Genomic DNA, 26,171 nt, shown 5'->3' with positions numbered 1-26,171 from the left:
GTCACCGTACACTGTCTTCTGAAAGAAAAATCGACCCAAAGTTGTCAGTTAATATACATATCAAATAAGTTTACCGACGCCTTCAAAACTCGACTTTTCTTATCAGCGGAAGATACAAAGTGGAGCAAGTTGCAAAAAGGACAGGTTAAAAGATAGTGAATGATCGGTTTATGCCTGTTTCGCCTATTCCTGTTTCGCCTATTCCTGTTTCGCCTACAAAATTCCTGTTTCGCCTATTCCTGATTCGCCTATTCCTGTTCCGCCTATTCCTGTTCTGCCTATTCCTTTTTCGCCTATTTCCTGTTTGGCCTATTTCCTGTTTGGCCTATTTCCTGTTTCGTCTGTTCCTGTTTCGCCTACTTTCCAGTACCCCTACAATAAATCGACTCTCCCACGGGGAACCTTAGGGATGCATGTCCATTTTATGGGGAAAATGTGAGGGGACAATTGGATGATGTTAACGATGTGATGACAATTTGACTAATCAAATGCCATCAACTTTGTTAACAAACCATGCCATGACCGTTTTGAAAGAGTCACCTTGAAAGCGGGGACAGTCCGGGACTTATTTGACCATAGGACCATAGGACCATACTGACACACAGTAAAAACTAATAGATTAAGTAGAGTAAAGCAGTCGTTTATTTTATGAAAACTGAATTCATGAGTTTTTGATAAAAATACATAATATTGTACATTCTCATAATTATTTGATCAAAATCAGCTGTAAAACCCATGTCATAATATACATGTAGGTACAGCACATATAAAGTCAAACAAGGTGGAAAATACATATCATGATATTATGTCAGACAAGGTAACTGATGGCATCAACGTAACTCATTATGTCCCTCTCTCCATTGACGTATTGTTCTTTGAGGCGTAACATGCGTTCGTCAATGCGTACATATGTGGCTCTCCTCGGGTTTGGTCGGTCAGTAAGGGACGGTTCATATTCCTACGTCTGTGGGGAGGTTAGCAATACATTTGAATAGGCGAAACAGGAATAGGCTAAACAGGAATTAGGCGAAACAGGAATAGGCTAAACAGGAATTAGGCGAAACAGGAATAGGCTAAACAGGAATTAGGCGAAACAGGAATAAGGCGAAACAGGAATAGGCGAAACAGGAATAGGCGGAACAGGAATAGGCGAAACAGGAATACACCGAATGATCATTTGCCTTGTCCATAATCAGAAAGGGGAACTTACTTGTTACACATTAAAAAATTAAAAGTGTACACAAAATGAATTAATACAGGTCGTCCTCGTGAATACCTGTATCGGGTGCCATTTTTTAAGAGCCCTTTTAGGGTGCAATATATTGCATGTATTATAATTGGCTATCTATACTCCATGAACAGTGTTATTTCAATGTTATTGTATGCACAGGTCGCCACAGTCATTGGCTAAATATCTGTAAGCCACACCAGCGGGTATTTCTATACACTGAGGATCGACAACGGATTGTGTTAGTGAAGCTTTTCTGGAGATTTGGAAACAACTCAAGAAATATTTCTATCAGAGGACATTAGAAATATAAATAAAACTTTACCGGAAGGTTCGCCAATTTAAGGATGCTTTGTCTTTAAACAATTCAACATAGTGTTCCTTGCAATAATCTATTTTGGACAGTTCATTGAGAGAAAGTGAATTTTGCCCTCAATGACTTTGATGTTAAGGGAATGACGGAGGTCGCAAGTTTCTGACTTTTGAATTTAATGTCATTCGCATAACATGTATTGATTTGTTCATTGAGGAAGACTGCGCCTATGAAGTAGAATTCAAGGCATCTGATTCTGCGATCAGGAAACTCTCTGATTTCAACTGTGATTCGCTTCCAGTCAGGACAAACATCCATCGACAGCTCTTCAATTCAAGTGATATTCATTGAACAACTGAGCGACGTCACTGTGTATTAGAAAAGTAGTCTGGAATCTAAAATATGTAGTATCATACTTCAATTATAACATAATTCTCTCCAACGACCTTAATCATACCCACAATATCAAATTACGGATCACTTGATGTCAGCAACTTGACTAGATTCGATTGGAAATGGCTCTAATTTGATAAGTTAGTGGCATAATTGGCCTTGTTTGGCGCCATTACTGGCAAAAGTTCACTAACAATTACTTTCTGGAATCATCCAGCTCCGTGCTAGGTCTATCCTTGGCTGCACGACACTCCTGCATACGAGGATGCTGACATAAGAGCGGGCACCAAAGAAATACGGATGCATAAACATTCACCTCTCATGCCCGGGGCGAGGAATTGACTCCTTGGTCTTATTAAAGTTATATCATGTATGTATGTACAGCATGTCAAACGGTCGCAGGGAAGGTTTCTTAGTTGAATCCTCATCAGTCCTATGAATCATTCACGCAAACCAATTTTCAAAGTCAGATTCGTGAGAAACGTCCAAGGAGGAGAGCGGGGAGGGTCACGCACAGCCAGACGGCTGACCTGTATTGACTTTGTCATCTAATCTATTCTTCATGTAGCAAAATCTATTGGGTGAAAATCAAGATACCATATTTTTTTCAGTAAAGTAATGTTTTTTTTCTCTCACAGAAAGTTCAAGCAAGTTGCCTGTGATGTAAAGGTCTGCCAATAGCCCAGAAATGCACTTCTAAAACTTACACGTAGGGATACATATACCCCAACCTCCCAGGCTGCGCTGTAATTAGTTCCCTAAAGATCTGCCGACGATCAACCGGAAAAGCGACCATGTAGTTCACCGTAGCCTCTGCATTCCTGTCGCCTTCCAATTATTGAGTCGCCTTGCGCAGATAGCGCAAACTAAAGTTTGTGTGATTTATGTATGGAATATTGTTAAAACATTTGAAAAGTTCCTAGCGAGAGAATGTATTAATTCTTTGCTGAATAAAGTTTTGCAATTCTTATGAAATATCGATTAAACATTAGATGCATTAGGTACATTCTCCAAAGAAAACATGATATTTAAGCAATATATATAATATGTTCTCGCTGCCAGCATTATAGCTTCAAGGTTGTATGATCGAGTGAATGTACATTATACATTTCGATCGCGCAGTGTAGTCGGACTGAAAATGGCTGCGGTCACAGATTCGTAATCACTTTAGGAAAAAAATTACAAAAACGTAAGCTATATAGTCGTTGCTGATAAAACAATTTCAACATAGAATAGAATAGAATAAGGTTTATTGGTCAACAAATGCCGTGGTCACACTGGGGTTTTAACACGAATTGAATTCGAATTAAAACGTTGATTCGTATTGGGGCGTCACACTCAATTCGGTTCATACCGATCTCAATCCGCTTTAACCAACACGGTTCTTAAACCGAATTGAATGCGAATCAGCTAATCCGAATCAACGAAACCGTATTGAGATTTCAAGTGTGACGCGCTTGATACGAATTAAGGTTTTCGATCGCACTGCGCATGCGCCCGGTGCATGGAAAGTGACCTTTGACCGCGGGAAGTAGTGCTCCGAACTAGTTAACTGATGTATTTAAATGATCTCATTAACTCAAATCGTTTTTCGTTATGCCATAGAATAGGGAAAAATCAACTCCCTTGCACGTGACTTGCATTTCCATTTCCTAACCCTAACCCTAAATTACATTGCGTAGAGCACAAAACTACCTATATACAATAGAAATACGAATATACATGCGAAGGTTTTTTAACATCAACAAAAGAATACGAATTTGCTTACAATATGATTCGAGTAGTTGGAGAGACTTTGACAAAAATTTAGTTAGTTTTATTAATGTATTCTTTGGCGAGTTCAAAAGTTTTACATATTTAAATAAATCGGGATATCTGTGAAAGTCGGCTGGAATGTAATTTACTCGAATGTTTGAAAAGAAGGGGCATACGAGGACGTGGTGAAATTCATCTCCAACTACTCCGAGGTTACATTTATTACATGTACGTTCTAGTCGGGGGGGGGTATTATTATATCGGCCTAATTCTATAGGGAGTTTATGGTTGGTACATCTAAATTTACAGAGTAATATACGTTGGGCTTGAGATAGACAAAGCAAATAATTCTCGAAACCCCATGCAAACTTGATTTCTCTGAAGATCAAACATTTTGGAGAGTTTATCAGAGTATTGCGCCATTCTTGGAGATACTGGTCCTGCAGTCGTCTTCTGACAATTTCACCGAGATAATTAACGTTGGGGAACATCTGTGTCAGCCAGATGTCCCCGAGCCCACAAAGTTCCAAGATATTTTTGACAAACGCGACCCATTTGATATTTTGACCGTTTTGGTGTCTATGGTATGCAATTTTATACATTTTTCCGGCTATAGTTTGTTCCTGTAGGACCAGTTTCCCCCAGAATTTTACCATCTTGACTTTAACATTGATATACAATGGAAATCTACCTAATTCTCCATATACCATTGCGTTTGGTGTTGAGCGCTTTAACTTTAGTATACATTTACAGAATAACAGGTGCAATCTTTCTATCACATTGAGGTTCTCAAAGCCCCAAATCTCGCTACCAAAGGTCAGTATAGTAGCTACCATAGCGTCAAATAACTGTAGTGCTATATCAAGATCTAAAAACTGTTCTTGCACTCGGTTCAATACATAAAACAATGCTTTTCTGCCTTGGTCACTCAGTGCCTTACGGCACTTTACAAATGAACCATTATAATTAAAAATAACGCCTAACGCCTAGGTACTTGAATTCCAAAACGGTTTCAATTGCTTTGCCGTCTACAAAAAACTCAGGATGGTTTGCAGAATGTCGACTTTCAAAAACTATAGCTTTTGTCTTGGCGTGGTTTATAATTAATTTCCATTCTTTACAATATTCAACTAACTCATCTAGGCTACGCTGTAGGCCGGCCGCACTGTCAGAAAGCATAAAGTAAGATCAGTAAACTCAACCACGGGTCCACATCGACGCCATTCAGATATAAATCAATACTACCAACACCATGATCAGTTAAATGTTTCTCCAACTCATTAACATATATAGAAAAAAGTACAGGGGATAAATTTTCTCCCTGTCTAAGACCAATGTCACTTTGAAAGAATTCCGACGTCTGTCCATTAGCAAAGATACATGATTTAATGTTTTGGTACATGTTTTGGATAACTGTAAACACTTTACCATGTATACCAGAAGCAACAAGCTTGTACCACAGACCTTTTCTCCAAATAGTATCAAATGCTTTTTGATAATCTATGAATGCACAGTATAATTTACGTTTATCTTTCAGAAAGATATCGATCAGCATCTTAATAGTATAGATGTGATCCGAAATACAATGACCTTTTCTAAATCCAGCTTGATTCTCTGATAATAAGTTACTTGCCTCCAAGTATTCGTTTAACCTGCTATTTAGTAAAGAAGTACATGTAAATAGCTTACCAACACAGCTAAGTAAAGTGATACCTCTAGAGTTGTTAGGGTCGTTGACCTCACCCTTTTGACCATAGTTCTGGGATTTCACCGGAATCTAAAACCTTATTGAAGAGTAGCACGAGAGTAGGCAGTAAAATGTTTCTACCGGTTTTCAAAAACTCGTTACTAATCTCATCCAGCCCGGTGGACTTGTTGTTTTTTAAATTTTTAATACTCTTAGCAACTTCCTCGTGTGTAAACGACCTGTTTAAGACCTTATTCTCATCGCCCAACTGGTCCGACGGTTCTGCCTCAACATTCAGATGCCCCGCATCTTGATTGTTTTTTCTTCTTGAAGAATTTCCAATAACAACGAGGATCCGCGTTTCTCATCTCTTTCAACGTGGCATTATGTTTCACCCGTTTAGCCTCTTTCCTTTTTCTAATTTCATATTTGTACTCTCTAAATGCTTTATTCATTATCGTCTTGTCTCTTTCGTTACGACTGGTCTTAAACCGCCTTCTGGCACGTCTGTAAACACTCCTTTTTACCTTTACCTTATTGTCTATTATACCATCATTCTTATTGCCACCTGTTCTGTCACCAACTCGGTAACTTCTACCCATAAACTTCTCTGCAGTTTTAACCAGAATGTCACATAACCTGTCATTCGCTTCATTTGCACTCAGGGTATCGTTATCATGGACGAATTAATGGCCTCAAGATCATCTACATCGAGGGCTTCAAGATATCTATGTGCCTTAAGTCTCGCCCATTTGACTTTCCCGCCAGTGTTAACTTGTCCTCGGTCCTCACTTGAGTGGTCAGTACCTTGCTTTGTTGCCTTAACGCTGCATATTATCGGGCTATGTACATCTGAAACTGCTCGATCAAAACTCTTGACTTCACATTTAGTAAACAAAGGGAATAAGTCAGGTGAGACCAGAAAATAATCAACCACGTGCCTACTCTCACCTTTATAACATGTAAATTCACCAATACCTTTGTCCGCACCGACCCTACCGTTAACAATCATCAGGTTGTGCTCCTTCAACAACTCAATTAGACGGTACCCATAGTTATTTACGCTATTGTCTTTGTTAGCTCTTTTCAAAATATCGATATCAATATCAGAATTCATATGTTCTAGTTGTAGTATTTCCAGTAGCTCCAAATCGTAATTTACAATTTCTGAAAGCTCCTTAGTGTAAGCATTGAAATCACCAGTAAGACAAATATACCTGTCTTCACCTGAACCTGTTATAGACAATAGCTCCTGTCCAGGTTCATCAAATAAATCAACTCCACCATATTTGCTGGTTTCCGGGGGAAGGTACACACCCCCAATAACAAGGTCTTTTTCTAAGCAAAGTACGTCTTTCTCACACTTTACCCACTGAACTAATTTACTAGTTTTTGGTAATGGTTTTATTCCATGAGAGAGTTTGTCTTTCACACCAATCACTATGCCACCGGATTTTTTGTATTATTTAAATCATGTCACAAACATTTGCATGATCAGAGACCCTAAACGTCTTATGATAATGAAATGGCGAGGCCATTCGCAGGCATAATGGCGGCCAATAGTCATGCGAGCAGGGACGAAACAGCGCCATCATGCGCAAGGAGGATGGCCAGGATCATCACGAGAGCCGAAAAATTGAACGATTGGCAACTAGCACGGTGGGTGTAGAAATCCTTGGGGAATCTTTTGAACGAAGCGTTAAACCAGGATGTATGAATTGTAATCTGTGGGACACCCCGTCTCGAAGTCGATGACGGTATTAATTTGTTACTGAAAACATCGTATGAAGAAGACATATGAGAAACAAATGTTGTTTTGAACAGAGTTTCATGCTACCAAAAATAAGCGAGTCTTATATATTTTTGATGTTACTCGATCCATACTTACGGCCGATATCCATGGAAAGATGTTGGTCGAGATGACCTCTCCGTCTCATTATCCATTGACTTAAAGTGTTTTGAACTTTATACCAAAGATTCCGATATCCTACCATTAGGTTTTGCCTTACTACTCATACTTACCATTTACGGGTACTCGACAAAGAATGTTTGTCTCGGCCGTCTTTCTTGCTGCTGTTGAAGTATGTTGTCACTTGCACGATATGTTTCAATAGCGAGCCAATGGGGCTTCTTTTCTACGCTATAAGCAGTTTGTATTTTGAAAGAAGTTTTTAAAGAGGTTTTTAAAACGAATAAGGACTGAATCCTCACCCTGGAGAATGAGTTCTCAAAATTACCGGGCATCTTATCAGGCCTTCCAACTTACCGAGCAGACTGCCCTGGATAGTGCTTCTTGAGGCCTGCATGGTTACCTCACAAGAAAAACATCCAAAAATGTGGAAGGCCTGATAAGATGCTCGGCAATGTGGGGAATTGATTCTCCACGGTGATCCTTTCATGTTGTTATAGCCTTTCTCTAACTTTCAGGAACCAACGATAACTTGACTGCGGCCCTGTTATTCCTGGACGACTACAATAAGCGCCTGGCGACCTACCACTACAATGCTTATGTTGACTACTACCGGATGACTACCAATATCACTGATGAAAACAGTGCCTTGGTGAGTCGAAATAGGGATTCCGCTCACCACGAAAATAATAAAAAATGCTGAGTTTAAAGGGCACCACCCAGAGAACAAAATATTATTTCTAGTTGATCAGAAATATTGTAATTTTTATAGTATAATTACCTCATTATTTAATCTCTGTCTGGAGAGGATTTTTTTATATATAACGAATTGATACGGAACTGGAGGTTTTGCTCGTCTCATAAAAACCGCGAGGGCTGAACTAAACGGTAGGGCGAGGGTGGAACGAAGGCGAGGCGGTATATATTTCTATTCTTCATGTAAGACACCTCAAACGTGATAGTGTTTCATGCGTAAGCTACAAAGAAGCTGCTTTTAAGAAATGTTGTACCAACCAATGCGTTTATGGTTATCCCACCAACACTTCTGTCATCAAAACGATGCGAATAAACAATCTATGTTAAAAATGAAACACTGTAGCCAATGTATTTTAGAATATATGGCCTAGACGACAGCAGCGCATGATAATGGTTTAATGCCAAAGAAACAGCACAATATTTATCAATAAAAGCTTAGCCAGTCTGAGGATTTTGATCACGTCGTTGAAAACGCCCCATTTTTACAAGTGTGTCTTATTCTGTTTTCTTCGAAGCCCCGGTTAAGCCTGCACCACACGGTGAAAATTTGCGTGATGCAAGTGACACGCGTGCATGTTGCGACAGGCAAATTCTCACTGTGTGGGGTCGTTTTTTGCTGCGTATCTTCCCTCGCGAGTCGAGACGCAGCCGATCTAGCATGTTTGATATTTTCTCGACACGCGAGGAAGTTAATCACCGTGTGGGGGCTACCTGCAGCAATGTTGCGCGAGTTCGACGAATCACAACAAGCAGATCGGTCACATGATTTATAGGTCAGTCACATGATACCAAAATGGCAGCTCTGTGGAACTGGCGATACTTCATGGGGTCCTCCTCCCGCAATTCAGCAATTAGATTTGCATAGGCCCCCTTATCCTCTCTTCTCTGAATCCATGGCCTTGTCCAAAGACTACGGTCCACGCGGCGCCGCCTCCGCCGCCGCCTCCGACGGAGTAACAGCAGGAGAATAAGGGCAATTTGGTCTTCTTGGTCCATAATACTTCTCATAGGATTTGACAGTTCCCGGGCGCTGCCATTTTGGTATCATGTGACTGACCTATAAATCATGTGACCGATCTGCTTGTTGTGATTCGTCGAACTCGCGCAACATTGCTGCAGGTAGCCCCCACACGGTGATTAACTTCCTCGCGTGTCGAGAAAATATCAAACATGCTAGATCGGCTGCGTCTCGACTCGCGAGGGAAGATACGCAGCAAAAAACGACCCCACACAGTGAGAATTTGCCTGTCGCAACGTGCACGCGTGTCACTTGCATCACGCAAATTTCACCGTGTGGTGCGGGCTTTATGCAGCGTTCAATGTTAACCCACACCCAACTAGCCTAGAAAATATTCACAGTATATATAAGTGTCGATTGCCCGAGTGTGGAGGCTCATGGTTTTATTGACTGCAGCATTAGGATATGGGTTTGTGTCAAAGTTGAACGACTCGAACAGCTATAACATACCATTCGGTTGCCTTTATTCACAAGCTTAAATAATTGTCCGCAAGCTTATCGACCATATTCTTCTTTTTATCTTCGTTTATAACTGCGAAACTGCCATTTTCAAAGAGATATCAAAGAAGCTGGTACGAAGATATTTAATTTGATATTGACCAAAAATAAAATCAAAACTAAGAGCAAGTGTTGGGCTTATTATAAACCGCGTGATGAGAAATCGCGAAATAGCGAGACGAGGAATTATTATTTTCTGCCACAATATTTTCTACTTCCCTGGACCATGACAATCACCATTTCTATCGTTGTTGTCCAGGCAAGAACTGCATGTTCATCTTGACCACAAAGGTTTTAGCAACTTATCAAGATATACTGCGAGTATAATTCCACGAGGTTCAGGATGCTGCATGTATCAAGATTATTTTCACGTTACGCCTGGCGGCACAAATCACAATAGGCAAGATTGACCAATAACACAGGGCATGCACCTGGTGATCGTCTGGTCATCCCTAAAAATAGCTCGGGATATTAGGCTATAAATTAGGTTAAATTCAACACATCGCACAGCGGATTCTATTTCAATGGGCCAACCAAAACAAGGATAGCCTCCCCACTACAGCCTCGGTCTCATGAATGTTAGCCTTTTCAGGTTCCATATTTGCAATACATCTTGTGGCGCATGGTACTCTCACCGAGGTTGGCATCTCGCGATTTCGCATTCCGCATCTCGCGGGTTATAATAAGCCCAAGATGCCGCTATTAATAAAGTGATGGTCCAAAACATGTTTCGGTGATTCCAATTTGGCATGCAATACAAGGGCATTTTCAGCTAGCTAGATGGAGAACCCTCAAGGTTGTGTGCATTATACTTTGTGGCCCGATGAAAACGTCACCAATTTTAATCTAAGATATAACAAGAACGGACGGAAAGTCCATGAAAAATGTATATATATATAGATAGATATGGATTAGCATGGTGTTGCCAGTTATCTGTAAAAATTGCATTGTTGTAGCTGACAATGTTCTGTCCTCGAGTAGAGCAAAGATAAAATTGGAGTACATGTAGTGAAAATCCGGATTCTGAAAAACTTACAAAATCGGTCTGAAAGTACATGTATAGTATATGACAATAAATTGTGCCTCTCATTAGATATGGGAGTCTAGAATAAGTGTTTTCTATCAAAACATAGTGAACTCTATTCATAATAACAGCCAGAGATCAATTGCCATGCAAAAGCATTGCAAAAACGCGTCTGACTGGCTCTCATATCAATGACGTCATCAAGCCCAAAATAGACAGTAATTTACATGTTTGATGACCAGGTGCGATGGTCAGAATTTTTTGTCCGCCAATAACAAAAGAATGCAAGCCAAGCACTATCGAGTCCAAAGTCTGTCACCAACCACAGCGTAATTTAGGCGCTGCTGCGCTTCCGTGTCGGCTTTAGCCTATCACCACCTAAAAGTCAGCTAACGCCGTGCTCGTGGCAAGTGACGAAGTGAACCGTGAGCCATGACAAATTACAGCGTACATGTACGAACACTCAATATAAACCAGGCCTGAGGCGTAGGTACCAAATGAACAGCTCCTTATTATTGTACATCTAGAACCTCATAGTCTGTACCCCCTTTAAATGTAGCCGGAAATATTGATAAGATGCAAAAACCTCGGTGGTCAAGATGATTATTGTGTTGCAGGCCGCAAAGTCTGATGAGTTGATGAGAACATTTCAGGCGTGGGCCACAGAGGAAGCCAAGAAGTTCAATACTGCCAACTTCCCCGCCGACACGAAGCGGGCGTTGACTATTATCGGCCGGTCGGCGACTCACAAAGATCCGGCACACAGACGGTGAGTTAGCGCACTCTGATCTTTCTCCTCATTCTCCAAAGCGGACATAATATTCAAGCATATTCTCTGCCAGTTTCAGCTTCCATGTTGTATTAGCCACTGTACACTATACTCTGCGATTATGCGGTGTAATCAGACTAAAATTGGCCAAGTCGACAGATTCGTACTGACTTCGGGGATCATCATCATCACCATCATCATCATGTCTCGCAGCTATGCGGCAAATCGGGCGACCCTAAGCTGTTATCGATGCGACACCACACGGTTCTGTCCTAATCGGCGAGGCGGATCAGGTCACTGGTCTTTCTTCCAGTCCAGTGCGTCACGTCATCCATCCTAATTCTCTTTGGACGGCCGCTTCGGCGGCTACCCTCCACTGTGCCCTGCAAGATGATATTTGCTAAGTGTTCCATTGGCTCTCGTGACATGGCCGAACCTCCTCAGCTTTTTCTTCTTGGCAACGGTTAGGAGGCTGTCATGATGCCCAATGTACTGGGTGACCCTCTTACCTGGATGTTGGTGATGTGCGATGTTGAGTAGATGTTGAGTAGTCTCCTGTAGCAGTTCAGTTCAAGTGCGTTGATCCGTTTCTCGATCTCGGTGTTCATAGTCTACGATTCTGCCGCATACAAGAACACCGAGATCACCAAAGACCTCAGAAGTTGAGGTTTTGACGCATTGAGATGTTTCTGTCTCGCCAAATTCTCTTCAGTCAGGCTAAGGCGATCCAGCTTTGGCTATATACGCGTTTTCACCTCCTTGTAGGAAGTACCATCCTTTGTTTTTGTGGCACCTAGGTAGATGGATTCTGCCACTTGGTCTAGGTAGTAGTCTCTTAAGCACACGTAAATCTGTTAAACTCCGCTAGATGCCATTGTCTTCGTCTTCTCCAGGCTGATTTCCATGCCATCTCCCACTGGTTTTGTCAACCTTCTGTGAGTGATGCATTTGGTCACTTGTTGAGTCATGTAGGAGATCGATGTCGTCGGCAAACCTAAGATCGCTGATCATTCGGCCCGAGGTCGTCAAGGGTGACTCGTGTTCAAGGAGGGACTCTGCCATGTTGTTCTCGAGGAAGATGTTGCACAGGGTTGGTGACAGAAGGCAACCTTGTCTTGCTCCTACCGAGGTGGTGAAGCACTTGCTGAAGTCTTCTCCAACCCGAACCATGCTCCCCGATGCAGCGTACAGTGCCTCTATGTACTCGATGATACCAAAGCTGATGTTGTACTTCCTTTGAACTGCCTTAAACCTTCCTTCCAAATACGATCAAAGCATTTCTTGTAGTCTATGAAGTTGTAGTACACTGGTTGGTCAAGCTGCCTACAAGATAACTACGGTTATTGTGCGAGAAGTATAGATACTTCTCGCACAATAACCGGAGGTTGAATATCTGTTCTGTTGTTGACCTGCCTTTACAAAATCCTAGAAGTCGTCTAAAAAAGTATCAACCAAAATGTTTTGATTTATTTTATAAACCAGGTCACAAACATTCGCATGACGAGAAGCCCTAAAAGTCTCATTATGGTAAAAATAGCTTATTCGAGGCCATTTGCAGGCAATGGCGGCCAATTCAAGCAAGGACAGAACGGCGTCATCAATAACTTGAGTTCCGGTTATGAGCATTGAGGGTCCAGGTTGCAGTCTGCAATCATACATCATATTTCAGCAGTTTAACAGCTGACACCAAATTCGTGCATTTGAATTGATCCCCACTCTTTCGTCAATCGAATTAAAATTACGGATGAAATGGGAAAGCATAAAGAATGAGTAGCAGGGTCATGGAAATCCTCGGTCGGAGAATCAGTTATTCTCCGAAAGGCGGATTCGGCGGTTGAATACATGATCACCACGAGTTGGTTCTGTGTTGTCATAAGTGGAGTACCATCAGTTACGGCGAGGGTTGAGATGTTTTGCCTCCAACTGACTTTCAAAGGCAATTTTATAACTTGTTTCATTCGGATATGGACAGAAAAAAAACCTCAGCAGATCGATCCGATATCAAATATCGCCCCAACTGCAGCTACCTTGAAATCGGTTTCCGTCCGTTTTGCATCTGGTCGTGTTGATTTTTACAGAAAGACTGTTAAATGTGTAAATTCCTGAGATTTAATCAGTCAATTATTCTATTTTCTCTTTGTAGGCGAGTCATTGCAATCGAACATGCTCTACAAAAAACATTTGCCTCAACGACGCTGGAATTGAATTCCACCACTTTCGTTGAACAGTCTCAGATAAAACGATTTCTCGCTATGGTGGAATCCCTTCCAAAGAGACGCGAACTGTGGGGGAAGTATGCCACCGCAGTTGGCCTCAAGCTGAGACAGAACTTCACAGAGCTTGTGAGCCTTTATAATGAAGGGGCACGAGAGAATGGTAAGCTTATGGGAACTTTCGACAAAAATTGATATTAACTTTTAAAGGTCAACTACGTTCATGTTCAACTGAGAAAATTTGGTAGTTGTTGTTTGGTTTTTAGCTCACCTGTGGGGAGCTTACGATGCTGTGGCGTCATCCGTCGGTCCTCTCATAATACAGACAAAAACAGTTTATTTTCACCTATTAAGAGTGTACAGTCGGGCAGGATTTCGTGGCTTTGCATTTAACACTTACTGCGGTATTATGCACTACCATATGTTATCATATACTTTGTTTATTCGTACTATACGTACAGTTTACAAATTACTGTGCAAGTGCATGAAACGTTTTGTGCGGGTGCAGACAAATCATGATCAAACCGATTTCTCGGTAATCTCCTTCTTACACATCCTTATGTATAAGCTTGCATCTTATCAAGAATTCATTAAGACAAAGAATTTGGAACTTCAGAAATTCAAAAACTTTTTTTTCAAAAGGGTGGGTAAAAGCTTCCTGAAATCAGATTGTTATGTTATTGATTCATTGTAAAGATATCATCAAGACAAATGAAATGATACCTTATTCAGCTCTGAACTCCTAAAGATTAAGGAGATAAAGAGCATTGTCCAAGAGACACAATTGATTATTCAATTTCCCGTAGTGGGATTTAAAATACCATTTCCTTATGAGCCTAATAATAGCTGTTAAACGAGTTACACCATTTGAGGCATGTTTTTGTGACAAAAAGCAAGCAACAACCAGCAAATAGTAGTGATAGCCATTGAATAGAAGACGAATTATCTTGCAAAAGCCCCCTATTGTCAAAATTTCGAACCTAGTGCCAGTCAAGATGCTGTAGTATTGGTTCCAAATTCGTAGTCTTTATTTACTCTTGATGTTATAATACATCGTCACGCAGTGCACAAGAAATCTAAAATTTGTTTTTATTTCTGCAGTTGTTTCTCCCCTGATCCCTCATTTCCAGAAGTTTCCTAATTTGAGATCCCACCCCATTTGACCTGGCAATTTTTCATGAAGCGTCTTTAACATCTCCTAAAGGGGGCAAATTGTAACTATTCCAATCATTTTTCTGAGTAATGTAAGTAATCGTTTTCCCTAGTGCTGAACTGCTGCCCGCAAATTATTGGTGCTTCTTGATTGTTTTCATACAATGATCTTGAATGGGCAGGCTACTCATTTAATGAAAATAATGTTGAATACTGTTGAGAACTGTACCACTGCTTCTGGGGTTCTTGAAACTGCTTAAAGTTGACCTTTTATTAACATTTTAACTTGGGGTATAAATAATAGGGCATAACATAAGAAACACAAGTGTGAAAACCGCATAATAATCAAAGTCGATCTATACCCATGCGTGACGCAAAACTGCCCAAACTCAACTCGTGAAAATTCATTGATAATAGTGATTTCAAAAATAATTATGGTGCGGTACGACACGTATGAAGCATCTAAGTGAACTTTCCCCCTAAATAACTGGATCGTATTTCTAGATTACCCTGAAAAATGACTTTTTGGGAAGGTCAAAAAATCACCTTGATCAATTTTATGTCAACATGCTATGTCGCATATGGCAAGCCAAAGCGGAATTTATTCAAGACTTTAGAATTACCATTCAAGAAGTTATTGAAAGGACGCAGCCATGCCTAGCGTATGTCCGTATAAGCGCCGATTATTGAAAACAATTCTAACTATGCATATGATTAACAGTGTAGAGCTTTTACTCCACATAATTTCTCTATTTCGGAAATTTTGCGGAAATCTACTTGAAAAACCCACTCCGCGGTTATACGGACAAGCTCCAGTTGCTTAACAGCACATTTCCATTTTCAAAATTTGAAAAATGTTTTATGAAAGTGGAGAAAAACTGCTTGACATTTTGAAACTTTATCATTCACGTCGGTATGTTTACTATTTGCAACACTAGTTCAATAGAGTTCGTTTCGAAATAGCATGCGCAAATCAGCGGACGATTGAAAACCAAGGCCTATAATTGCCATCACATTTCAGGGTTGCGGTCAGGCATCAATAAAAGTTCCTCGTGCGTTTTCTCTGCCTAAAATCGGCGAACAGAGTCTAGGCAATTATGATCATTATGTTACACTCCAATGGGTAGCTTGGAATGTGCTTGCCTTAGGGAAAACCCCTTGACTATGGATCGACCTTAACGTTATCGCAGTATGTAATTCAAATATTCCAGGTGGTGCAAGAAGAACAAACTGATGATGTACATTGCGCTGTACTGAAATAAAGTTTTGATAGTTTCATGCTTATATTCTTATTACCTTGTCACAGGTATGAGCTTTTAGTGAACATATCAATGTACAATTTTAAAATATAGGCATGAAACTATAAAAAAAACTTTATTTCAGTACAGCACAATGTACATCATCAGTTTGTTCTTCCTGCACCGCCTGGAATGTTTGAATTTTCTACCTGCCATACTTGAAGATGGGTAGTTCGATATTTATGCGGTTTTCACCACTGTGTTTGTTATCTTATGCCCTTTTTTTTCCTAAGTTAAAAAGTGTTGCAGGTGACTTTTAATGAATGAGAACATATCCCCGCCTGAAGTTTTACCATGTTACAGAGCCGTTCAAAATTCCACTCTTTTGCCCTTTGTAAACAGGTGATAAACGGTAACTCAATACATGAGATCAAGCACATGAGTATGACGAACTACTTTTTGTAATCCTCCTTCAACGTGGTTTTAAAGATTGATCCTACCTTGAATTCTATATACATGTACAACTGTCTTAAGATAGAGTACTGATATATGCAACTGATGCTGCTCAGATAATCAAACATGGAAACTTAGTTCATGTTCTTACCCAAAACGATAGAGGCAGCACCGGGGCATTCTTTTTGTAAAGAAAGGCTTGCTATCTTAGATTGTATTCTAAAACAACTGGGTTAGGAATGAACCGCACATTACAGTGTAAATGCATGCACTATGCGCCAACGAAGCCTCGTTTTGAATTCAGCGGTTTTGGTTTGGCAACCATATCCGTTTGCGTTGGAGCAAAATGTGGAAGCATTTCAAAATTATTAAAACCACATTATTCGTCATTTAATTTGAGATGTTTCAGAATAGAGCTTGACGCAAGGGCCCAACGCGCCGCGTAGCGGCAAAAAAGCGAAGCTAGCGAAACATTTATAACGGGTCACCGTCACTTATTATTGGACTTATAGCGCATTTACGGGGTTGCAACTATTTTGCTTTATAGTGTCACCAGGAAAGAAAAGCATGCGACCTAACGCCGATCTATTTGTATAAAGTGATAATTGGAAGGTATATAGTAGGAAATATCAATAAAATAATCATTCCATATCGTCTTTTGAGGGCATTTTTGATTGTAAAAAATATATGTGTACGTCACCGTAGTCTCTGCAATGATAATTTTATCAGAGCAGTCTCGCGCAAGTAGAAGTTCTTTACCTATAAGTTCTTCACTTATTAGTCTCAACGTCTGGCGCAAAGCCAGACGTTTTCCATTACGATTTCACTACGATGTTTGACAAGAAGGAGCAGTGCGCGAGATATGCTAATGAGCAGACTTCCCTCGCTTGAGTTTCTGAAGAATGTTCCATATCGCGCTAAGCTCATCACTGCAGCTGATTATGACAGGCGTGCAACGGTAGGTATCTGCTCCCCAACTTCCACCCTGATACGGTACAATAAGTTACCATTTGATGGGAATGGGAGAATGCCCTCACTGTGTATGGAGTCATAGGGATAAGAAGACATTATTCATTAGTGTTGGTACAAGTGATTTTGCCCAAAAAGCATGCGCATTCAAAAAACAAAATATGCAAGGTATCACGTACATGACCATGACGACGTGCAGAAAGTGTACTGGCCAGTGCATACCCTATGGCTATGTACTAGTAAACATGGTAAACATGGACAACATCATTATTCATCGGCAGTTCATTTTACTCCGAGCTTTTCGTGAAACATATAGCCATGATGATTAGGCCTACCATGTACCATGACCAATAACAGCACTAGATCATGATCATGTAGATGTCAACAAGTTCATGTAGATGTCAACAAGTTCACATGAACCGTATAATCCAGCATTGCGCATGTGGGGCATGCGTCTAAACCAAAGCCCCAAAATCACTTGTTTTGGTCTATTTCACTTGTGTTTCCCCCGTCTCCCAGTCCATAATACATTTACAGTTTACAATCCCCGATCATGGCCCAACAAAAGGTCATCGGTTGACTAAAGGAACACAACTGTTCAATGGATTTATAGTTGAATGCGATCAAACTACGTCTTTTCAATCGTGGATTGTAAATTTAACCCCATGGGCCTAGGGAAGGCCCTATAACAATACTTTCGACACAGTTATTATCTCCGCTGCCTCCACCATGTTACACACAGTGCTCACTGCTGATTCTAAAATGCGCCACCTAGTCAAAGCAGGACATATGTTCTCCTAGGAATAGATCTCTTTCCAATATTTCGTCATTCCACTATCGTCATCACCTCATCATACTTTCATTGACATTACAGGCACACATCCACAGAGCACTCTTCAAATCATCTACACAGTGGTTATCCAACTAGGATTATAAAGGTAATTTCTTAGTCCCGCACAGTGGGTTTCAGTCTTGATAAAGGGGCACTATTGCTAGCAGCTAGGTAGGCAAGATAAAGTTAGCCGATGTAGCCGATAGGGGTCTCTCACCCCTCAAAGTCCGTCACAACTATTCAAGCTTGTACAAGGAATACATGCAGCGCTGACTCTAACAAGACCCAATGGGAATGTCGCACAGTCATCTGTCAAAAACAAGACCTATGTTGTAGTATGATCTCTTGCCAATATTTAATAATTGCACTATCGTCATCATCTCATCATACTTCATTGACATTACAGGCACACATTGACATAGACCACTGTTGCAATCAACGACACAGTCGCTATCCAAGTAGCATTATAGAGGTAATTATCATTATCATACCTCATTAGCATGTGAACCAATCGCGTCGCGTCCTTTGCGATCACGGCAAAGCCTCATGGAATAATGTCTTTCACCGTTGAATAATTTTTCATATTCCATGCCTACAACTTCAATTTCTTCATATTCCATGGCTAGAAGTTCAATACTAATATAATATCCAAGATAAAGTTACAAGAAGTAGTCAATAGGGGTCTCTCACCTCTCACTGTATGTCCACACTATTCACGCTTGTACGAGGAATACATTCAATGCTGAATCTAACAACACCCAGTGCCCTTACTCTGTATAGTAGTCACTGGAAGATGGCCCATTTCACTCCTTGCTTCTACTTCACCTATAGTCTCATTGCAAACGCCTCAGTTCTATGATATCACATTCACTTTCAGCTGTCATGCAACGCAACAACTGTGCTATCTGCCATCGCACATCAACGAAGAAGTGCAGCCGCCCACATTCCACCTCACGTCTGTCCGACCAGCTGCAATCCTCGAGGACGCCCCACTGTACCACGATTTCACTACGATGTTTGACAAGAAGGAGCAGTGCGCGAGATAGGCTAATGAGCAGACTTCCCTCGCTTGAGTTTCGGAAAAGAATGTTCCATATCGCGCTAAGCTGACCACTGCTGACCATGACAGGCGTGCATTGGACTGGTACAGGTTGGAACTGAACATTGAATATGCTGGTGGTGACGCTTTCTGATGAGAAGTTGGTCGTGACTGATGCAGTATCCTTGGACTTGTCCACAGCATCGTTCAATCATTGCTCTCTCAGCTGCCTTGATTCTGTACTTACCCAAATACTAAGACCAAATGCCTGTTGACTGTGCTTTAAGAGAGACTGGCGCCATGCCTAGTGATATGACTGACCCCTATTGGCAAATTTGTATGACTTTATCTTGCCTACCTAGCTGCTGCCTATAGTCTCCCTTTAACTGCGGAACACTTCAAAGTCGCTAAAATGCCATGTTCCACCTTTTAATGTGTTCAGACCGCCATTTTCAAAATAATCAAGTCAGGACACTGCCTTCTAGTCTCATAATAAATTTTGCTTTCCTCAATAATAACATTTCTTCTTCTTCAATGCTTTCATCATTCCAAACTTCTCCTCCTCTGACTTTTACAGGGGTACAGTCATGGCAATCAAAACCCAAATACTGAGACCAAATGCCTGTTGACTGTGCTTTAAGAGAGACTGGCGCCATGCCTAGTCTCTCTTAAAGCACAGTCAACAGACACCAACCCCCTCAGACTCAGAAACCACAAACGCCCAACCCTTCCTGCTACCTTAATACTTCTGGATACCGAACTGGAGGACTTGCCTCACCAAAACTGTTCGGGTGGAGCTAAAATATTCGCACAAACCTTGACTACGCCTCGGTTTTGGTCTACATTTTAGCTTAACCATACCTGTGAAATAACGATTTTCTTCGGTTTCGTCTTTCTTTGTAGGTTACAATAATATGGTAGAGTTCTGGCTCGATTCGAGTATGGAGGATCGGCAGTTCGACGCCAAGTGTTGGGATCTGTGGGAGCAACTCGCTCCTGCGTACCGGCAGCTTCACGCCTTCTTCAGGGCAAAACTCAGGGAGAAATTTCCAAATGAGATTCAAGAAAATGAACCTATTCCAATCCATCTAAAAAGTAAGTTTGTTTTGAATCGACACAGGCAACGAAAATAAAAATAAGCTCTCAAGATGGTATGTTCTTCTGCACCAGCATTTTTTCATACCACGGGTTCACCAATATCAGGAAATTCATCAAGACTAAGAATTTGGAACCATACTGCAGCATCTTAACTAGCACTAACTTCCGTACTTTGACATAGGGGGCTCTTGCAAGATAATTCGTCTTCTATTCAATGTGGTCAGTTGTTGCTTAATTTTTGTCATAAAATACATGCCTCAAATAGTATAACTTGTTTAGGAGCGATTATTAAGCTAATAAGGAAACGGTATTTTAACGAGGTTCTAAAACCTTTTCTAAGACAAAGAATGCCCACCATGCATCACGCCATAGCACGGGAAATTAAATAATCAATTTGTCTCTTAGACCAAAGTTCCGTATCTCCTTTATCTTTATGAGTTCAGAGCTGAATAAGGTATCATTTTGGTCGTCTTGGTAATATCCTTACACTGAATCGAATCGATAACATTTAGTATCTGAGTGCAGGAAACTTTTACCCACCCATTTAAAAAACTTGATTTTTTGTTATTTCTGAAGTATGTGATGTGCCGCGGACAATATTAACCTTGTCTATGAACCAATCGTAAAGGACAAGCTTGTCAGAATCAACATAACTATTTTCCCGAGACTGTATGCTCGCTGTTTCGACAATTACGAGAGCCACTGACAGTCGACAATTCGTAAATCAACTGCAAACGCAATTGTGTCGCGCCTAACCGGATATAAACACCTCAACAAAAGTAAGTCCCCCCCTAAACAATTGATCATAACTTCTAAAGTATCAATGACAATGCAATGAAAATTGCAGGACATCATGATACTATACTTTTACATAACAGGTAAAATTAACAACGCAATACCTATTGTTACGCATGAATGAGCCTCAATTGAATGAAAAGAGTGCCATTTCAAAAATAACAAGATTGGCCCAACAAGGTTTCAACACTGAAATCGACTGGCAGTGTTAGCCGTGCTTTCAGTTTTGGTTTGACATGTACTGAAGATGCCACGAATGTCAGAGCAAGACAGGGCTATAGCCATTGGTCTCCTTCAGGCCAATACACCTGTGAAGGAAGTTGCCCGGAGAATGGCAGTATGTCCGAAAGCCATAAGGAAACTGCGAGACAAATTCAACCAGACTGCTTCGGTGAAAGACCTACCAAGGACTGGCAGACCAAAAATCACAACCCAAGGAATCGATCGCCATATCAGGATGTCGTCCCTTAGGAACCGATCGGTGACAGCTACTGCGATCCGGGACCAGATGTTTCTCGCCAATCGACAAGGGATCAGCTGCCAGACCGTCCGAAGGCGACTCCACATTGCTGGCCTTCGTGCCCGACGTCTCGTCAAAAAAGCGATGTTGCTTCTGCGTCACAAGCAAGCCCATCTTGCATGGGCCCGACGGCATGAGAGATGGACCAGAGCGCAGTGGGCCTTGGTGATGTTTAGCGATGAAGTGAGAGCCTGCCTTCGTCACATTGATGCGAGGTTACGGGTGTGGCGTCGCAGAGGAGAGCAACATGCTGAGTGTTGTGTTCAACCAGTCACAGCATTCGGAGGAGGTAGCATGATGGTATGGGCTGGGATCAGTGAGGGGCAGAGGACAGATCTTGTCCAAATCCAAGGAAACCTGAATGCCAATGAGTACCTTCGACAGGTCATTGTTCCTTACGCGGTTCCATTCGCTGCAACTGTCGGGAACAACTTTACGTTCATGGATGATAATGCGCGACCACACCGGGTCGGAGTTGTTGACCAGTTCTTAAACCAGAGGAACATTGAGAGGATGGTTTGGCCAGCGAATTCCCCGGATCTGAATCCGATTGAACACCTTTTGGACCAACTCAAGAGGAGAGTTTATCGGAGGATCACAGAACAATCGAACTTGAACGATTTGGCAGCATACCTGCAACTGGAGTGGATTAACATACCACAGCAAAGGATACGGCGCTTGATCCACAGCATGCGCAACAGGTGCCTACAAGTCATAAGAAGCAACGGTGGATACACCAGCTACTGAAAATGTTTAACAGTAGCCGAAATCGATCTGTAATTCGACAAGAATAAATTTTGAAAGAGATACAAGGTTTTGTTATTTTTGAAATGGCACTCTTTTCATTCAATTGAGGCTCATTCATGCGTAACAATAGGTATTGCGCTGTTACTTTTACCCATTGTGTCAAAGTATAGTATCATGATGTTCTGCAATTTTCATTGCATTGTCATTGATACTTTAGAAGTTATGATCAATTGTTTAGGGGGGGACTTACTTTTGTTGAGGTGTTTATATACGTCAATACAGACGGAAACTCTGGGATATCGATGTACACTGTAAATGGTTAGCGTTTTTTGATTGAAACGTCGCTAAAATAATTACCACACTTTGTCATATTAGCCCAAGCACAAACATTCTGTGTCGTTTTTAATCTCGAAGACCCTCCTTAACCAGCACCTGGTAACATGGGTCCGGAGTTCACGTTAGAATACAGTTCTAACATAGCTCGATTGTCATATTGCATGAATTATACACAGGGCCTTGTTTTCTCGCAAGCAGTCTCGATTTTTCGATTGAGATATGGACGGCGCGATCGAGGAGCGCGTGCTGTACCAAACGTGGTATTTTTAATTATTGATAGATATTTTTTTACCAACCACCTTAATTATATGCCTGTTCCACTCCGTCTATACTGCCCGATCTTTGTTTCCATCCGGGGTTTTCATTTCAGACGAACTTACTGCAAGCGCCGTGCCATTCCCAGAAGTTACAAACCCAGTGGTCACAGATGAGATGAAACGGCAGGGCTACATACCAGTGCGCATGTTCAAGATGGCCGAGGATTTCTTTAAATCACTTGGCATGGCTCCGATGACAGAGACGTTTTGGCGAAATTCAATGATTGAAAAGCCCATAGATCGCCAGGTGCAATGCGGGGGAGGCGCGTTTGATATGTGGGATGAGAAAAAGCAGGACTATAGGTGAGAGAACGTAGCGCCCCCCCCCCCCCCACACCGAATTTAATTCATTGTCATTATTGAATTTAATAATGCGCGGCTGGCGTTTCTTTTGAATCAGCGAGCAGACGACAGAAAGTTACTTTTTTATTATAGTTTTCTACAATGTTGCAGTGTGCACCTATTAAAGCTGGTTCGACAGCCACTTCGATGCTATAAAATTCAGGAAAAAAATAAGAAGATATACAATAATCACATGACGCGGGCATACTCTCTGTACTTCAGAATAAAATATTGCACCCAAGTAAGCCAAGGAAGTTTCAAAACCGTCCACCATGAGATGGGTCACGTGCAGTATTATATGGAGTACAAGGACCAGCCAACCGTCTTCAGGAGGGCGCCCAATAATGGTTTCCACGAGGCCATCGGCGACGTGATTGGCCGCTCTTTTGAGAGTCTTCCACACCTTCAGGCTGTTGGACTGCTCAACAAATCTGCTGAGTGGACCCGCGAGGAGCAATTTAGTAGGTAGCATGCATCACTTATTGCCAAAATCCACACCCTGGTGTAGACTGGAAATGATAGGCAGGTTTTGCAATCTTTACGAAGAGCTGTATAAGTACGAACGGCAGAGCAAGAAGACTGTCAATGTATTTGATCGACGACGTTTTTGAAAGAGTTCCCCAAGGTGGGTAAAGGTATTGGTTTACCTTTGCAACACAATAGAAACAATGCCCTCCCATTACAGTGTTTGAGGGGTGCAATCGGATAAGAATAATAAATACGGGCCTTACGCCCCTCAGAATGAACTAATCTTTTGTGTGCTTCTTTTGTGTCGTCATTTCCTCTCCAGGTAAGCACGTATTTTTCTTAGGCAACCCGATACCTTTAGCCACCGTGTTCCCGGGTTCCTCGTTCCACTAAATGAATCAAAACAGATTTACGAGTGTTGCTTTATTCGTTCAGGACTGGATGACGCCATAGACCTTCGTATTCCGTATTTCGTTGTTCGTATGGGTTGTGAAACCTGCCTAATATAGGTATGTTCCCGACTGTCTCGATCATGGCTCGGGCGAATAACTTTTGCAGGTTTCACAACCCCAATGAACGGCGAAGTACGAAGATCTGCGTTGTCATGATTTGCTGCTCGATACAGCAAAAATGTACGACACACTCGTATTTAAGTGCGAGGAGAAAATAGGGAAATTATCCCAAAAAAACATCATCGATCAAATACTGGTACATACTTCGTAGCTCTTCGTATGGTTGCGAAACGAGTTTATGCCTGTTTTTCTGAATATTTGAGAAGAGTCAGCGGCCTTCGGGTATGTTTTTCTCGAGTGTCTCGCTCCGGCGAATAGGCTACATGTAGACCAATCATCGCTTTCGTTCTGCTCCACGGAATAACTGAATGCGCTTGACAATGTGTTAAGCGTCTACCAATCTAGATTCTCAGTGGCAGGTCCATCTTTACTAACTCTATTCTTTGAAAATGTCCACCAAACAGATGTTTTTCAATTTCATTGGATACAGCATGACAAACCTCATGACCGATATGTATGATTTTAAAAACGGCAAATGTCGGCCAATACTTCCTTCCCGGTTTCTGCTACAGTGGTTTTTCTATTTCGCTGGTCACATGGTTCGTACGTTGCTGGTGCTTGGAAACGATTAGATTGATAAAAATCAACAGAAACGCCTTCATTTTGCAGAAACTCAATACTTTTCATCGAGAGGCAAAAAGATCGCAAACAAACAATCTTGCCGTTCACTTGAGCAGTAGAGTATCATTGATTCCAAGTAGAGTCAATCCATATTATGCCTCCTACATTTACTTGTGCTAGTAGGCATTTAGGGTCACGATTGGAGCGGTCTCCATGCTTTATATCATTCCAGAGACAGGCATCAACAGTCTGATGACCCAGGCGATCAAGAAGCTCCGCATTGTTCCATACATTCTCGTCATCGATGGCTGGAGATCCGCCATCTTTAATGGCTCAACGCAGCCAGATGAGTTTAACCAGAAGTGGTGGGAGATGAGGTAATTTAGAATTCTCGGGCAACACCACCATTTCCATTGTAAGTGCGTTTTCTATTGAAAGCATATACAACTATCAAGTATAGATTAAATCCATGCTTGCAACTATCATTATTATTCTAAGTTGGGCTTTTGATCTGTTTGGTCAGGGCTGTTCAAATGCGGCATCTGGATCTGCATGCGACCTGAAATACACTTAAATGCATGCATCTAATGAAAAGAGATCAATTTCAAGATATTGGTATTGGCAATCTGATTCAGCATTTGGCATCCCATCCTGAGGAATTTAGGTGTTAATGTTCGCTTCTCCGACCCTGCACACGAACCCCTGATACATTAGACCTCATTGGTGAAGTTCCAGCGCAAAAGTAGTTGCGCCCAATCAGAGCGTCGCTTACATTTGAGTCTAGGAATTTCAACAAGGTTGTAGCCACAATATCCAAACTTGCATTTTCATTGGTTGTTTTATTTTTCTGACGGAATAGAGAGCACTGTCTCCTTCGAGGTGCGCACTGCAACCTCGATTCTAAGATTTCTGAGTGCGATTTCTATTCATACAAATCATTAGAAGTACAGTATTCGGACCGAGGTTGACAGTTAAATTTCGGTGCTGACTAAGATGTGATGTGCGTCTGACGTACTTCAGCTAATAGAGGGGAATATCTTGGGGTTTGTATGCAGTATCTGAGAAGTAAACACCAACTCCTGATTTCTTCAGGATGGTGGCATCCAGATCCTTCGTTACTACAATCCTGTTATTTTATATGACCAGCTTAACTTTGTGTAAAGTTTTCT

The 26,171-nt window shown here is 41.4% G+C and overlaps 1 protein-coding gene and 1 long non-coding RNA gene across 2 annotated transcripts in view; both read left to right on the top strand.

The window, feature by feature from the left end:
• LOC135487252 (angiotensin-converting enzyme-like) overlaps nucleotides 1-26,171 on the top strand; it is a 36,626-nt gene that overhangs the window by 5,551 nt on the left and 4,904 nt on the right. The window contains exons 2-8 of the mRNA XM_064770777.1: nucleotides 7,804-7,937; nucleotides 11,199-11,350; nucleotides 13,494-13,726; nucleotides 20,150-20,341; nucleotides 23,113-23,362; nucleotides 23,624-23,862; nucleotides 25,235-25,379. Of these exons, the coding sequence (XP_064626847.1) occupies nucleotides 7,804-7,937; nucleotides 11,199-11,350; nucleotides 13,494-13,726; nucleotides 20,150-20,341; nucleotides 23,113-23,362; nucleotides 23,624-23,862; nucleotides 25,235-25,379 (1,345 nt within the window). The remainder of the gene's footprint in view (nucleotides 1-7,803; nucleotides 7,938-11,198; nucleotides 11,351-13,493; nucleotides 13,727-20,149; nucleotides 20,342-23,112; nucleotides 23,363-23,623; nucleotides 23,863-25,234; nucleotides 25,380-26,171) is intronic.
• On the top strand, nucleotides 17,085-19,632 carry LOC135487254 (uncharacterized). The gene is made up of 4 exons (XR_010446792.1): nucleotides 17,085-17,364; nucleotides 18,250-18,313; nucleotides 18,614-18,679; nucleotides 19,085-19,632. It is a non-coding gene; the product is annotated as an uncharacterized LOC135487254 (long non-coding RNA).

Source organism: Lineus longissimus, chromosome 4, assembly GCF_910592395.1.
Source record: "Lineus longissimus chromosome 4, tnLinLong1.2, whole genome shotgun sequence".
NCBI classification, from domain to species: domain Eukaryota; kingdom Metazoa; phylum Nemertea; class Pilidiophora; order Heteronemertea; family Lineidae; genus Lineus; species Lineus longissimus.
The sequence above is the reverse complement of the archived record's forward strand: the minus strand, read 5'-3'. Positions and strand labels throughout refer to the sequence as shown.